The sequence below is a fragment of the Tetrao urogallus genome (genome assembly GCF_951394365.1).
Source record: "Tetrao urogallus genome assembly, chromosome: 4".
In the NCBI taxonomy this organism is placed as follows: Eukaryota; Metazoa; Chordata; class Aves; order Galliformes; family Phasianidae; genus Tetrao; species Tetrao urogallus.
In genome coordinates, this window is record NC_136817.1 from 38,224,013 (window position 1) to 38,241,102 (window position 17,090).

General features: G+C 39.4%; 1 protein-coding gene across 1 annotated transcript in view; it reads right to left on the minus strand.

Annotated features, from left to right (window-relative positions):
* The window catches only part of EGF (epidermal growth factor), a gene marked incomplete at both ends in the record, with an annotated part of 50,693 nt that extends 39,074 nt beyond the window's left edge, over window positions 1–11,619 (minus strand). The window contains 4 exons of the mRNA XM_079534289.1: window positions 291–472; window positions 1,411–1,610; window positions 4,356–4,487; window positions 11,493–11,619. Coding sequence (XP_079390415.1) covers window positions 291–472; window positions 1,411–1,610; window positions 4,356–4,487; window positions 11,493–11,619 — 641 coding nt within the window. The remainder of the gene's footprint in view (window positions 1–290; window positions 473–1,410; window positions 1,611–4,355; window positions 4,488–11,492) is intronic.
* Between the last annotated feature and the right edge of the window lie 5,471 nt (window positions 11,620–17,090).

Here is a 17,090-nt window from a genome sequence, read left to right on the forward strand (position 1 = left end):
TGTGGATGCCCCATCCCTAAAGGTGGTCAGGACGAGGCTGGATGGGGCCCTGAGCAGCCAGACCTGGTGGGGGGCAACCAGCCCATAGCAGGGGATCAGAACTGGATAAACTGCAAGGTCCCTTCCAACCGAAGTAATTCTATGGTTCTACGATTTTATCAACATTCAGGTAGGGATTGTACTAAAGACAAAACACCATGCACACAGTATTTCCACAACTGGTAAACCAGTCACAGTACTTAGTATATTAGAGTTCATTTTAATGAAATTACTAACCTAGTTAAAATTACCTTTGCTCAGCATCAATGGCAATCTTTGTGGGACGACCAATATCTCTTAGAAGAACTCGACGTTTCTTCCCATTCATGTCAGTTGCTTCTATGGTTGCTTTCTGTCTATTGGCCCAGAGAATGTCCTGATTTATCCAGTCAATAGCAAATCCTGAAATGCCTTTGTCTATATAACATAATCTCTGTAAACAACAAAAAATTGTTAACAAGATGCATCATACGCTTGACTTTCAGTACATTGACTATTGTGCCAGAATGAGGATTCCATCTCATTCCACTGGCCTGCTTCATTTTCTCTCAGACCTGTATTATTGGTCTTTCTTGTTTTTTAATTGTTTTCATTTTCCCTTGGCTCTTACATACACTCCTTCTGAATGAGTGAACCACAGGTGAAAGAAAATATTATTTGTAAGCGATACACTGGACTGATCTAGCTACAATTTCTGCCTACATTTCAAACATTATGAAGCACCCAGTTGAAAGACAACCTAACACACTGTTGCTGGAGTTTGATCTTTAAAAAACAGCTTAAAATACGTAAGTTAAGATTCCACATGGGTACAGCAAAACCAATAATCTCTCTCCAACAAAAGAAGGTTCTCACAGCACTGAAGTGCAGCCGTACCAGCCTGTCTTCCCTTTAATGAGCCAGAGGCAATGAACTGCACAGCTTTTTCTGAACAAAGGATGCAGTTCTAAAAGAAGCATTTATGCAACCATAGAAACCGATAAAAAGATTGAGGGGAAAAAAAAAAAAAACAGCAGGAATTCAAGCACATTCTTCTCATACCATTTGTGGTGGTTTGAGTTACGATAATCTGAAAGACAAACTTTCATAATGCCAAGGATTAATTTAAAACTGATAGAGACGTTATTGTCTTCAAAGATTTGGCTTGTCTACATTTCTTCCCTTTTAGTTGATCTGTAGAAAATGCTACATGTACTGTGAATGTTGGTAAAACAGCCTAGGCTCAGAACCAGAATCATTACGGTTGCAAACTGTTTAATAAGCCTGAAATGTCAATAAATAAACAAGCAGAATTGCACCTCTGAGTAGGTGTTTCTGCATAGAGTTCAATGCCCAATAACTCAAACAATTTGAGAGAAATGATGACTTTACCTCTCTTTTTGTGCCATTCAGGTGAATTCTTTGCAGAAGTCGCTTTTCTGAATCTACCCAGTACACTTTCTCTTCTGTATAATGAAAATCCATAAGTCCTGATGGACCAGCATCATCCACCAATCTTTCATGATTGGTCCCTTCAGTGTCAATTCTGTAGATGGCACTTCCATGGTGAAAAAGTAGAAATGGTGCAGGGTCTAGTGTTGAAAAAAAAAGGGGAGGAGGGGAACACCAATTAATAGGTAAGCACTGAATTTTTGCTGCATTGCATTAAGTTTCTGGTTGAATATTAAGAAAAATTTCTTCTCCAAAATAGTGGATGGGCACTGAACAGGCTGCCTGGGGAGATGGTGGAGACACCATCCCTGGAGATGTTCAAGAACAGCATAGATGCAGTAATGTGGGGCAGGGTTAGTGGGTAATATTTCTGGGTAGGTAAACAGTTGGACTAGATGATCTTAGACATCTTTTCCAGCCTCAATGATTCTATGATTCTAAATTCTCATCAGTATTATCCTAGACAGAGTAAGAGATTTAACCTTCTCCTTCATTTTTAATGGTAACATCACAGAGAATCAATTACCAATGCGATATAAATATAATAGTCCATTCACACTTACTGCTGAAAATCCATTAGGTCAAAGATCTGAGTAGTGAAACTGAGATTGCAGAAAAAGTTGTAATTAGAACAGAGACCAATCTTTAGTATACCATTAAAGCACATTCAAAGGAGAAAGTCCCATGATGGTTGGTGGGGATTTATAAAATGGTTGCCTGAAACAACAGATCATGGCATACGAGAAATTCTCTTGTCAAGTGACTTTGAAATACAAGCACTTATACAGATCCAAGAGAATAACAGGTTTAAAACCTATATAGACACTTGTTGAATTAATGTTTCCAAGAATTCAATCCCCTTCACAGCAGAAGGAAGAGCCCAAGATTGATTTCTCCATTGAACAAGTTCTGACAGCAACCAGGATGTAAATTAACTGCTGCTCACAAGGAAGATGATCAACACTCTGATTTCAAGACTATTACAGCAGTGTGTATTTGGAGTTTTCAAGGTATTACCCAGTTATAAAAATTGCTCCTAGGATGTTACTGTCTCCCTTTTTCTGCTGCAATTTGCACTAAGCAGCCCCATGTGAGAGTGTTTAAATTATGGAGGCTTGCTTTACGTAAATGGTAAATGAACAGAGAAGTGTAGCAAGGTTGATTTATCTCAGGAATGTGACAGCTGTACTGCCAGCATTTCTGCCAACTAGATGACCAAGAGCATTTTTATACTTCGTTTTTTTGTCCTTTCCACTCTCTGAATTTCCCAAATGGAGCCTGTAAGTGAGGGTTGTAAATGGAATTGGGACTGAACTAATCTGATTCTGATCACAGAGGAGCCAGACAGATTTGGGATTAAATTTTATCACCTCTCAACTATTGTTATTACTACTATAAATATCAGTAATAACCTCTAAAGAAGTTGAAGCCCTCATACAACATAATAAAGCAAGACTGTTATTTGAAAGATACCTGAGCACAAATATCATTCCAGGTTAACAGGTTTGTTTTCAGGTCTCTTCAGCTCAAAGGTGAATGGCTTACAAAGCAGTCAAATTAAAAAATAAATAAATCTATATGAAGACATTCTTAAGAAGTACTGAAAGAAATCTAGCCTGGCTCTTTGCATTGGTGACAATTTGGGAGCTGTATGGAATACTTTTGATTATTGTATTGTATTGATTACTGTGAAGATTAAAAACATCCAGAGAATCAAGGACATCTCCAAATCCTTCATTTGGAAACCAGCTCTACTACATCCCTTCTCCACACTAGGGAGAGTCCCAGGTGAATATTAGAAAGAAAACCTGAGCTCCTAGACCAGGAGGGAGTTGTAGCAAGTCCCAGGCAGGAACCAAAAACAGACATTCAGGAAACCAACATGGAAAGGTGAGAGGTGAAATTTAGAGCACTCGCACACCGTATTCTAGATGCAAGGTTAAACAATTAATAAAATACAACCAGATTTTTTCCCATGAATAGCACCAATTGAGTAGAAAAGTAAGGTTATTTAGAAGGTGTAATGATAGATATTTTCCTCTCAGAAAGGTTAAATTCTGTCTAAATGTCAGTACTTCTTACATGATCAAAAACAATTGAAACCCTCAAGAGAGCAGGAGAGAAAGACCTCACGTTAGCACTCAGGAGACAGGACAAGGGGAAACAGCTGGAAACTGCAGCATAGGAAGTTCCGCACAAATGTGCACAAGAACTTCTTTATGGCGAGGGTGACAGAGCACTGGAACAGGCTGTCCAGGGAGGTGGTGGAGTCTCCTTCCCTGGAGATGTTCAAGACCTGCCTGGACACCTACCTGTGTGACCTGGTGTAGGGAACCTGCTTTGGCAGGGGGGTTGGACTCGATGATCTCTGGAGTTCCCTTCCAACCCCTACAATTCTGTGATTCATGTTTATTATGAAAATGCCTATGGGTCAAACCAAAAAGTAAGCGCTACCTGCATTTCACAGCTCTGCCTCTACCCTAAATACGCTGGTCATCAGTGCCAACAGATTAAAAGTGATGAAGGTATCAAAATCTCACATGCTGCTGTCTTCTTCTGGTAAAAGTAGGGACACGGTAGTAGAGTGATCACAGTTCTGATCACAGAGGAAGAGTAGCTTTGCTAAACAGAAAATCATGGTTTGTTTTCATTTGCTTTTGTGTGTTTTCCTGTTTCCCACTACTGTACCTTTCATCCTTCATTCATTTTCCCCTCACCACACAGAAGACACAGTTTTTCAGTCATCAAACCGGAGCTGCTATGCAGTATCTAAGTCAGCACCACGAGTAGGGTCCAGTGAGATATTGCTCACTTCTAAATACAATGCTGACTGCTAACTGAACTCTAAAGTACTTTTTTAGTCATAAAAAAGAAAATGAATTTACCATTCACATAGCAAGACCGTTTGTCGATATCCAAGGTGTAACCAGGCAAGCAAGAGCAGAAGTAGGACCCAGGTATGTTTGTACAGGTTTGGCCACAGGTTCCCAGACCACCTTCAAGGCATTCATCAATATCTGAAACAGGTTTTTGAACAGATCAGGGCAATTCAACTAGAAACAGCAGCAGAAGGCAAACAGAAAGAAAACCCTTCACAGAGAAAGCTAGGTACAAAATATCACATTAAGAGAGGAAAGGAGGGTGAATGTATTGCATTATGCATTGCTTTCAGGATTATTTCCTTTGCTTGCCATTTTTATGCAATTTTTATGCAATTTTTATTTTTTTAAGAGACTATCCAGGGAAATAACCATACTACCCATTGTCTGGGCACTCTATACAAATGGTTTCCAATTGCTCAAAATGAGGGAACAGACTTGTCTCGTACTCCATTTCTGCTACTTACATAATCACCTGCTATGCAAACGCCTTCTGCAGCTGCTTCCCTCTATCATTATCCCTCTGTCCACATTCTGAAAATAAAACACCAAATTTCGCAAAAAAACAGCAAAGCAGCAGTCTGCCATGGCAGTGAGCTCATTTTTGTTTAAGCCCTTTTTGTTTGAGTTTCAAAAATATATACAAAACACTTAAAAATTTTATATATATATATATATATACACACATATACATACATATATATGTGTGTGTGTGTGTGTATTCTGAGATCAGCAAGCCCAAACCAAGGCAGCAAACAAACAAATTAGAATTTTAACTGGTAGGGTATAAACAGTAGTAAATACAGAAAATTAAGGATCTTATTTTTCAAAACAGTCACCACTGAGGATCCCATTCAGTAATAAAAGGGGAAGACATTACCCTATTTGGCAGCACTCAGCACCGTGGATGATGGTCCCTAAAAGTTTAGAGAATCTTCAGTTTCTACTGAAATAAAATGCATCTGATAACAACTTCCTGAGGTTGCTGGCATCATACCCTTTTGTATTTCTTGGATAAGCACAGTGAAGGATGCTCTGAGGAGCAACTTTTCCCTCAGCCAAGATCAAAAAATTAAAAAGTATGCACAATAAGGATAAAAGCATGATATGAGTTTAAGAAAACAGCTTGTCAGTGAGACACTTGAGAGCTCTGTCTGTTTAACTTATCAGAAAGAAACCTGGGAGAAGATGACTACAATATATAAATACTTTCACAAAGTACCAGCTTTTCAGCTTTTCTCAGAGATGTTTTAACCTCCCACAGGAAATAATTAAAAAGGTTAATGGCTGAGAACTGAAATGAGAGAAAATCAATTCAGTTAACAGAAAATATGATTCAGTAAGGGAACTGCTAAGCTACCACGAAAAAAAACTGTGACACTGTGAAAACCACTAGTGGATGTTCTCAAGACAAGACCAGAATGGGGAGACATGCTTTAATAAAGCACAGGATGCCGAGCTGTATACTAAGGTAACTGGAAAATGGCCTGTGGTTTACAGGGTGGTCTCCTCCATTATTAAACAATATGAATCTACAGATCAGATCACACTGATCATTCAGGCTAGAAGAATTTATGCTGCTTGTCTGGGTAGTTGTACTTGAGAGGATTTTAAGGTTATCAGTATGCCCATTTTCACCACTAGCAAAGTTCACACAGTAAAGAAATTTCACACATACTGAAAAGTGAATAATCACTCCAGCTGAAGATTAATTGCCAATGAAAGCAGACGGATATTGAGACAGAGCACCCAGGCATCAAGGAGTGGACCTTCCAGACGTAGAAAGGAAGCAATGAGAAATACTGAGCTGTTATTAAACACACTGTTAACATTTGACTCTTATTTTGATAACAGTAGAAGAAGGTCCTGTTATTAACATACTCCCTTCTTTTTGTAAAGTCGGGGGGTTGGGGGGAGGGGCAGGAAGTAAACAAATAAATGTCTCTTAATGCTTGGGAGAACTTGACCACAACAACATCCACAAGTTGAAACCTGCCATGCCTTCACCTGAGTTCCTTGTGCCAAAGCCATGCACATAACTGTACAGCATCCTGCTGTAGCTGTTTCACACCTCCTGGCAACCACTTACCCCAGTGGGAACTTTATCCTGTGAAAGAAATAAGCTTAGGGAGCACAAAAGCTGTCTGCAGTGCCCTGACAGCCAGTCCTGAAAGGACGAATGAGATTCTGCTCTGTTCTCAAAGGCTTCTTTATGCAGAAAATGCCTTGAGAATCAACAAAAACGATGAATCATTTCATCACGACATTGGCAGCTCTCAATGACTTTGCATACAAATATGCCACTTTGTTGAGAGTCCTGAGAAAGGCTCTAGTTGCAGAAGGTGAAGCATTAGTATGCCTGGCAGGGACACAGAGAAATCACAGTGAGCCAGAAGTCGCCTTTCATTATGGCCCCAAGCAAACGGACTATAGATGTAAAATATACACTTGCAGATAGGCATACTCACTCAAAATTTGGTTAATGTGGACTTTGGGGATGAATTCAATTCACTTTATCTAGCCACCAGCATAACCTTTTCAACAAGGTTGAAATTCACACTTAAGGAAACAACCCATCTTTTTTAACTATTTAGTTAAAAACATACAACTCAAAGAAAAGAAGACAGCCAGAAAAGATTCTTCAGCTACCAGTGGGTCACAGTAAGATTAAAGTGGCACACTAAGTATCTCTACAACCAAATTTTTAAATGAAATTTTAAGTACAGCCCAAGCACTGACAGTTTTTGAGAGGGTAGAGGTTCTGGAATGCTCCTGTATTGTGGTAAGGGACTATGATACCTTTAGTATCCGACCTTTCTGGACTCAGATCTCAAGAGTTAAGCCACAAGAATGAAAAAATAAATAAACATTATGCATAAATTAGTAACTACAAAATCATGTGCAAGGTATTTTCATAGTTCCAGCAGACCTCTACTTCCCAGATCACAGAGTTCAATTTTCAACATAATGTTATTGGATTGCTTTTTATGGTGCTATTATCTATCTACCCCTCCTTGAAATGCATCAGGAAATACTGTCTTCCAGCTCCCTTTAAAAACAAATTTCAAATGATATTCTATAAAGTCATAATTTTTGCTTAAAACAATGTCAGATTAATATCTGTTATTTTCCACTGAGAAAAACATTGATGAGTCTTGTAATAACAGTCACTGGCCCTGGAATCTGCTTTTCAGCATTAAACTTCATGTTTATGCAATATGATGCCAATTCTGTCATCTCTTGTGACACATTTCCCTCCTTTCTATTCTGATCCAAGATTTTCTAGATAAGGACAGTATTTACCCACATTCAGCTGTATCAATTTCCAGAGAATTCAGAGGGAATCTTCTCAAGATTTGGCCATGTTGAAGAATTCTCTCTTATTATTTAACTGTATTTTCAATCAACTTCCCCATGGCAGTGTAATACGAAGTAAGATATCTGGAAGACAGCTGCTGAAAAGACACAAACACATGCCTCTACTTCAGCTCTTCTGAATTCTTAAAAAGGTGTGAGGCTGCATGGAGCAAATTGAAGCCAGCATTTAGCTAACCAAGATGAATTTAAAGATGTAATACAAAGAGGAATACTTTCATATTTCATGTCACCAGCATTCAATGATTGGAGAAGAGTCAACAGCAAAAAAGAAAGGAGGAAATTTTGAAACACAGAAAGAAGCATCTGACCGAAAGTGTTGACCTAGATAGCTGCAGTCGTCACCTTCAATTGCAGACTTTAGCTCTGTAGGAATGTGCAGCATGCTGAAGTGAAAAGAGCTGATCAGTTAACATCAGAAGTTAGTAGAGACAGTAGAGTAAGGTCCTATAGGTAGGTACAACTTTAATAACAAGGGTTGTGTTTTCCCTTTTTATTATATGTTACAATTTTACAATATTATAAAAAATAAATGTATTTTTAATAACTATATTTCTTTTCCTTTAAAACTGACAGAATGAGTTCTCAAAGTCAATCCTGAAGCCAAGGTGCATACCAAATCTTGCAGTATTCATAACATAATACTTTTGGTAGCCCAAGAGGAACAGGCACTGGTGTCCTTCTGAAAATTGGTAATGCAAGAGGCTGCTCTATGGGTATCTTCAAATAAACATTGCCACGTGGGAAATTTTCTTGGTTTCAAGTGGGGAGAGTATCTATATCCCTCAGGACTATAAAAAAGTGTTCTTAAGTCAATACTTCGGGAAGGGATAATCATTTGATTTCAACAGGCATAAGACCCATCTCCTGGTGTATCATGAATGCTTAGATGGTTAACAACATGAGAAATCAAAGCCCTCTCTACGTACACATTTTTACCTTGCAGGAAGAACCAAGTGTGGCCAAGACTATTTTTATTTTAGAGTAAGTAGGTTTTGTTTCTAAGGAAGGTAAGTTATTTAATGGTAACCGAGTCCCCACTCTTTACATCATCATAAGTTAAGTCAAGATGACAATGTCAAAAATAGAAAAAAATGCTTCCAGTTGCATCACAAATTTCTTATAAATGGATATAACCTTGCAACTGGCCAGTCTTACTTTGATCTCATGCTCTGTTCTCCCATACTTTGTCTCTTATAAACTGTGCTGCATCTCTGTTCTGAGATACATGCTCCCTGCTTAAAGGCCTTTCCGTTCTTGGCATACCAAGTCAGGATTCAAATAATGTCTCTTAAAATAACTGTATAAAATTATGTGAAATGTTTAGAGCTAGATTTCAGTATCCTTCAACAGGATGAGATGCCTTTGATCTTTGAATATCCCTAGAAATAAAAGGAACTAATTAAGAAGTGAATTATTTAACAGTGTGTGAAGAGCAAAGCCTAGGCCTTCATCAACAGTGGTTGTATGGAAAACTATTCTAGAAAAGTTGGAAAAACACTTTTCAGTCAATGCTGTTTGTAAGGGACAGCTTCTTAATTCACTGTAGTCCTTATGGCTGGCAGGATGCCACCATGGTCACAGATGATACAGAACATTTTACAATTGATGTATTTATTAAAGCACCAAGAATGGTTGCCAAGCCACAGATCAGAGCCTGCTGTCATTGTTCACAGCTCAGTGGCATGAGTCATGTCTCCCACTCACCACTTGCACCCCCACTATTACCTTCAAAGTCTGCCCCCAGCTTCCTACCATTTGCTGCTACTGCAGTCTCTCTCACATAGTTAATGAACTAGAATATCACACATCCGCTCTTCTGGTCAGAACAGAATTTGCATATCCAGTTCATGGAAGAACACAAGAAATCCATTCCATCAAAGCATCCTTCAGTCTAATATTTCACACCAAAATTTTATCTTTTCTTAATCTCCCATGAATCAGTGGTCTCTAATTAAAAAGATACCTTAGCATAGCTCATTTCTTTGTTTATTATACGTTACACAGAATTGCTCACAGTAACATCAGCTCTCATGCATAAGACCACTTCTATCAGTTCTTGCGCTGGCTGCTGAACTAGCAGCCATTCTGTTTTGGTGCTTTACCCAGACTCTTCTCAAGGCCAATAGAGCAATTGGATATCTAATTTTCAACAGAAGATGCAGTATTATGTCTCTATTAATGGAAGAACAGTGTACATTAATGTGCAAAATGGGTCATCTGAAATTATATATATGTATATAATATTTCATATATATAAAATATATATATAGTCACCTTTTGGATGTGGAGTACATTTTGACCCAAAGGAAAGTGCCATCAATTCACTTCATTTCAGGATTGCCTTATTATACACAAGGTACTAACTGGGCTTCCCTAAAATGCGGAAGTTCATAGCTAATGTACATCCTAATTAGTTCCTGGAAGCTAGGTTTATATTAGTAAATAGTGTGGACCTATAGGAGAGGCTCTGCAGTGTGCAACGTTTGGTGAGGATCTGACATCCAGATTGCACATATTTCCACGTAGGGTTATGGAGAACCAGGTCTAACATGGTCTTGTGGACCAAATGGCCAACAGCAGCAGAGAGGATAGATGTTCTCTTAAGGTACACCTTCTGGTTTAGGTTGACATAAAAGGAATCCAGTCCATGCACTCTGGGACTGTCCCACAATGTGAACACAAGCATGGTAAGAGGCAAAAGTATGGAGGTTAGTTTCAGAAACATGTTTCTCCCTTGAATTCAAGAATCAGTGTAGAGGTACCCTAGGTGTGTTTGGTGCTCTGACAAGCCTTTGGTCAGGTTCATCATTTATATATAAGAAATGCCTAGCTCCTTTTCTCTCAATACAAGGACATTTAACATGTGTACTTCTATTTTCTGCTTACAAGTTGGTATTTCTTGGCAGGATGTGCAGAGAAGGCACCTGTTATTAACTCACTGGAATCATGTCAAGAACTGAGTCAGAGCCTCTGAAGCCCAAGTAACTAAAGCACAGCATGAACTCAAAGTATTAGGTCTGGGTGCAAGGCTTCCAGGGCATTTCCTTATCTCCTTACCAGAAAAAAAACATAGTTCTTCAAGGTAGCATTGGGGAAGAAGGTTTCTGTTGTGATTTATACTACACTTTGTGAATAATAAGAACCTGCATTTTACATATTCTAAATCACTCATGGTTATCATACTAACATTAATGTAACACATCTCCCTCAAACTATAGCAGTACAATTCCAAATATATCTTTTTTTATGTACATGTGAGTCATTCATTGTATATTTGCACACAAATCTGTAGATAACAGTACTATCTTAGAGCAGTTTTTAAAGTTATCCAGCCCTTATCAAAGTATTTACCCATACACATACACAATCATTACATTTCTCTTTCTATATGCATATAGAAGTACAAAAAAACATGCACAAATTATATACATATAGAAGCAGGAATCTGCACGAGTGTGTAAAAATACAGAGACACTACAGCTACGCAAAGGAATTTTTGTGATTAGTGAGCAGTTCTGATCTCTTATTGACCACATAAAACTTCAACCTGCTTTGTGATAGCTGAACTGGCAGACAAGGGACCAATTTCTGAAAAAGCAACTAGACAAAACGTCCATTATGAGAAGGAAGAGATAGTGAGAAACTGCTGTATCAATTGTGTAGCTACGCATAGGCAATCTATATAGAAAACTCATGACAATTATAAAGCTCAGTTAAACGAATACAGACGCTTTTTTCTTAATTTGTGAATGGTCCACCACTTACCTACGCAGGCAGAACTTTCACTCTTTAATCTGTATCCATTAGGACAGTTCCAGTGCTGCAGAGCTGAAGGGCTGGCAAAGCCAATGGTAAAAAAAACTGGCAAGAAAGCAACAGGGAAGAGAAACATAGTCCTGAGTTTTTTAAACTGTCACTCGAGAAGAGCTAGCTTGTCTGCAGTCATATCCAGGGTGAGATGAACATAGGTAATCCCAAACAGTCTTTGTGATCTCCTGCTTTACATTCAGACATCTTATCACAGCACAAAGCTTTATCTTTGCCTTGCTTTTCTTGTCACTCCAGCGTGTCTGAATACAACCTTGAAGAAATTCCTGGGAGATTTCTTCCCCACACACGTCGTTTTCTCTCTCTCTCTCTCTCTCTCTCTCTCTCTCTCTCTCTCTCTCTCTCTCTCGTTTCTTTCTTTTTTTTCTTTTTTGGAAGCCAAGTATGAAATGCCTGACACTCTCGCCACAAATTTAACACAGCTTAAAAGCAAGGCTCACAAGGATCACTGCAAACTTCCTCACAACACACAAAGCTGCCGTTTGGGTCTTAAAAGCAAAGATTTCAGAAAACTTCACTGCTGCCCTCAGTGGAGTACAGGGAGCACAATCTCCAGGTACTGTCCTGTGAAACGCAGTTGCTTTTCACACACAGACTTGGACGGACTCCTCTTTCCTTTTTAAGGCACCAGTTGCCCCACCTCTTCTCTTTTTAGTACCACTCAAGTGAACCCTGTGTTTGCAAATAGTAACGTGGTCAGTTCCAGAGCCAGAATGCCAGATACACGGCTGCCCATAATGAGCAGCCTATTTAGAAAGGCAGTCCCTTGGGCCTGAGAAGTACCTGTGGTGTGACAGCCACATTTTTCTCACAGACTGCAGCCCGATTTAAATCTTGCCTGTTCAGTCGTGATCAGCTGCATTCATTTTCATACCTTCTTGCATTTTACTACCACAAACAAATCCTGTCTCCAAAATGCTCTGTACTAAGATAACTCCAATAACTGGAAATACAAACTGGCTTAAGGTCAGATTCAGATTTAGGGTACGTGTATCATTCTCGTTTCAAAAAAGTTCATCTGTCTCTCTCAAGCTGGAATGTGGCCCTTCTGCCATCAGAGACCAACACATTTCTGAGTGCACATCAGTGCTGTAAGGAGCTGCAGTGCACTTTTACACCTGCTTGACTGAGGTAGGTGCACTAGAGAAATTCCTGGTGCAATCTCCCAGATCAGCAAAGCATGAGAGCACATAAAGTAAAGTGCTGAATTTTTCACGTGCTGGCAGCTAAGCATGTGTTTCAGTGGCTGACTGAGACTGGCTGTGCTGTGCTAACTGCTCTGAGGCATTCTGGTTCTGTTGCTTATCTTTCGCTTTTTTTTTTTCTTTTTTTTTTTTTCTTCCATGTCCTCAATTTTGCACTGGAATAAGTGCTAACACAGCAACAGCTGGGAACAGCAGTAGCAGCAGACAGCAACCTGCAATGTGCGTGCTCCTCCCTGGGAAATTCCAGCCCCAGTATTGTTCTGAATTGATAGGAGTCCTGACTTGCACTGACAGAAAGTAAGAAGTATAAAACCTGATTATCAACTGGGCCACTGTCCACTAAATGCAACTGTTTCTCGATGTTTTGGGTCTGTATCCATGTTCTGCTTGCTTAGTCTCCACTGCTATAGGCTAATGGAACTAACTAAATCTGGGTTGACAAATGTGAACCATGTTTTCATATACCCTGCTCAGAACTGAGTCTCTATTCTGTGTGTTATAAAATCCAATAATAGTAATGCAAATTATGCAGGGGCAGACTCATGCCAAACAGTATCTGCTTCTTCAAATAGTCCCCTAGAATACAAAAGGGCAACCAGTGTGAAAGTGGAGCAGTGCCATTCCACTGAGGATTACAGGATCCTTCCTAGGATCCGTGGTACATGCCACAAGGGTCTGTTCTACTAATTCTGCTACCATGGGTTCCTCTCACATTATTTTCTTGCTGTTCATGCTGTGAACATACAACCAGAGCAGCTGGGAAGGAATGTGGCACTTCTTTGTGAGTTTGCTGGATCACAACAGTGGCAGTCCTGGCACGGCTCCGAACTCTTCCAGAAGAGACTCAGGCAAATCACTGAGAGACAAAACCAATAAACTCTCCTTTTCATATTAAAACACAGAAGTAATTTCTGTGTTGCTTCTGAGGCTCTCACATTATTTTAATCTCTCATTTACACTGTTGTCTTTATGGAACAATTCCTTCATTCTTTCCCCCCTCTACCACTATTCGTTTACTCTTTCTGCCTTTACTCAAAACACTGTCAAAACCATGTCCAGACCTTCCCTTTGTTTTCTAAATTAACAGTGAAAAGAGAACTGTCCAATGTGTCAGTACTACAACGATGTTTCCTGGAAGAAGAGATCCCTTCTCTGCACTCAAAGAGTGGTTTATAGAATCATTGATATCACCACCCTAGAAATACAGGGATGGCTTAAAAACAGGACGAATAAACAGTAGTAGAAATAGGGTTTTGGTTCTTACAGGCCAAAGGTACATCACTCCAAAAATAAGCCTCAGTCCAACTGTGTGAAATGATAAAGGCCTGAGAATGTACATGATTGCAAGTGAATAGAATTGATCACCTTCCCCTAGACCAGACAAAGAAATTCTCAACAAAAGATTAAATCCATCCAGCTGTACCAAACAACTAAACTTCTCATACATACCGTTTTTTGCCATGTAGTTTAGCATGCCACGCACAATGATTCCTTCCCACCTGAAATCATTCAACATTTAAGTCATTTCAAATATGCTATCAAAAAGCAAATTATTATGCCCATTTAGAGGTATGAAGTACAGCAATATATTTCAGCCTAGCATTCACACAATAAATCAGATAAATTAATACAGTAGCCTCATCTGTGGCACTCATTACACAATCAGCCCAAATGATCTCAAATTCATCTGTCCCTGTACATCAAGTACAGAGAGTTGATTTAGTTTAATCTGATTTCCCGACTCAATGATTGATTAAATTAATAACAAATGAACATTCTTTTCTCCCTTTCTTTTGGGCTTCCCACTATCTCACTGAGCTTTGGAGGTCTCGCTTTGCCAAAGCTGGTAAAGCTCAGCTAGTCACCCAACTGGAGAGCGCCTTGTCCCCTACCTTGGCAAAGAGCTGCTGCTGTCTGATTCAAGGACAGTATGTTCTGGCTCTTTCTGAGCTGTGAAGGAAAGAGAGCTCTCCCTCCATTTCCCAGGGCTTTCAGTATCAATATTGTATTAATTTGCACATTGTTCAAATCATATATTGGCTTTTATTCTTGCTTACTACACATTATACTAGCTTGTCAGCACTTCAAATTCTCTTCCTGTCAGACTCTGGAAGTTTGATCCTGGCCTCAGCCATATTCTAATCTGGTTAAAATTATACTTTAGAGTCAGCGTCATACTAATTACTGCCAATGGAGGTTAATGATTATATGCAGGAGCTCACTGAAACAGAATAGAAAATGCATAGTGGCTATTTCTAGTAACAGCTCACAGCAGAAAGGAGTACTCATAACCCCACAAAACAGCCCCTCAGATCCATCCCAATGGTCCCAGGAAACCTGCCAGCCCAGGGTCAGAGTGCCCATGGGACAGAAGGTGTATTGCCAATGAGGCAGGAGCTGATGAACACAAGTAATTTTAATGACACTAAAGATTTCTGATAGCCTCCAGGGAAGCAAAAAAGAAGTAAAAAACAATCAACAAGTGAGAGAGCAACATATTGTCGTGATCTCCAACAGTCAGGAATGTCTGAAGTCTCCTCCCAAGGTATGATAACCATTCTGTTTTTGTCCTCAGGCATGCCACTCATTGTTCTACTCAACCTATTTGAAAACGATACTTGGCCAGCAGGATGTTTTAATTTAACTTATTGGTAAAATTAATTGAAGAACAGGGCTTTAACCATGAAAGCATTATGGAAACCAAGTGCTGTTGTAGGTAATCTCTTTCCAGTTGTCTCAGTTTCTTTTATGGCAGCAATTACAACAAATATCCACAGGAGTTTTTTGGCTATTTGCAATTTTTCCAATTTCAATCTGATCTTAAGGAAAAGAAAAAGGGAAAAAAACACAACCCACTCAATCCTCTGAAACTTTACTAACTATAACCGATACTGCATTTTTAAAGCCCATTTATGTTAAACATTTTGATAGGCACCTTCCACCACTGGCATCCACAGAAATATCCAGAAGGAAAGTTCAACATGCTCTCCCTTGCACCAAGACAGACAGAACAGCAGCGAAACATTCTGGGGAAGCCACATAGCACATTGCTGACTTATGACATTTATCAACGTTAGATGCCTACATTATGCCTCTATGTTAGCAGACATAAAGGAGTGGCTAAAATAGCATGTTGAAAGAGTCATTTGGCTCTCTGAAGCACAGATAAAACTGAAGATAAAGCAAGTCGTTAGTTACCACGGATAAGGTTTGTGCAGCTTGTTATGTGAGAACGTTTGAGAAAAAAAAATATCTTGGTAACAGGTATGTATGGTATTACTTCACTATCAGGGTCAAAAAATGTATCCTCCCCATGTTCTCTGCTCCACAGCTACTTTCCATCCCAGAGATAGCACATTCATAGCAAAATGATTTCTTACGTATGCATTAGACCTTACAGCAGATCTCTCCAAGAAAAGACACTGAAATCTGGTACTGATTTTCAGAGCTACTGAGCACTCAAGGGTTTCCACTTATACCACTAAGAGAGCAGGATAGGCTGTAGGTGCTTACTCTGAAGCCCATCTATTAAAAATATCGTTACTTTTACCTCTTTGTTTTATCCCCAGTTCCATGCTAGAAAGATAAATATTTGAAATGATTGTTTCAGTAAACTTTGGTATCCCCATTACAGACCTTTTCAGCTGGTTCGTTCTTCTTATACATTTTCTGTACATTTTCTGCATAAGCTTGTGTCTGTGCATCACTGACATACGTGGTTGTTAGTGACACTGGGCCCAACAAGATGGCTAATAAATTGAAGGAACAGCCATTGCTACAGCCAGCTTTCCATAGCAAAGCACCTGAGATGAACTCAAGAGCAAAATTACCAGAGATGCAGCCCATGCCTGGCACTGAGCTCCCATAGGTGGATTACACGATGCTCCCTGTGGCTGCCAGATTTGAAAGCTTAATTAGAAACGATATCTGAGAAAGCTCTTCACCTGCAATGGATCTAGGCTGAGTACATAAAAGCCTCACTCTCTTTGCAAAAATGCAACACTTTCCTGTGAATGGCCGCACAGCTGCTGCCAGACAAGCCAGATGGTGAATGGATAGGCAATCAAGAGCAGGTGTAACTAACATTGCTGACTGTTGGGAATGTTTAGTGCCCTGCTGCTCATAGAACATACTCAGGAGATCTCAGAACCAAATGTGTCCTAATTAATACATAGCTGAGCTGCAGAGTCTTACAATGAATTTGCCCAGAGCCTGCTGAAAGTTAGTTTGCACTGAAAGAGCAACTTGACGACGTGATGGAATTTAGTGAATGAAATAATTTTAAAGGCACACTGCAAATTTAAGGAAAAAGAATACACATATCGCAGAT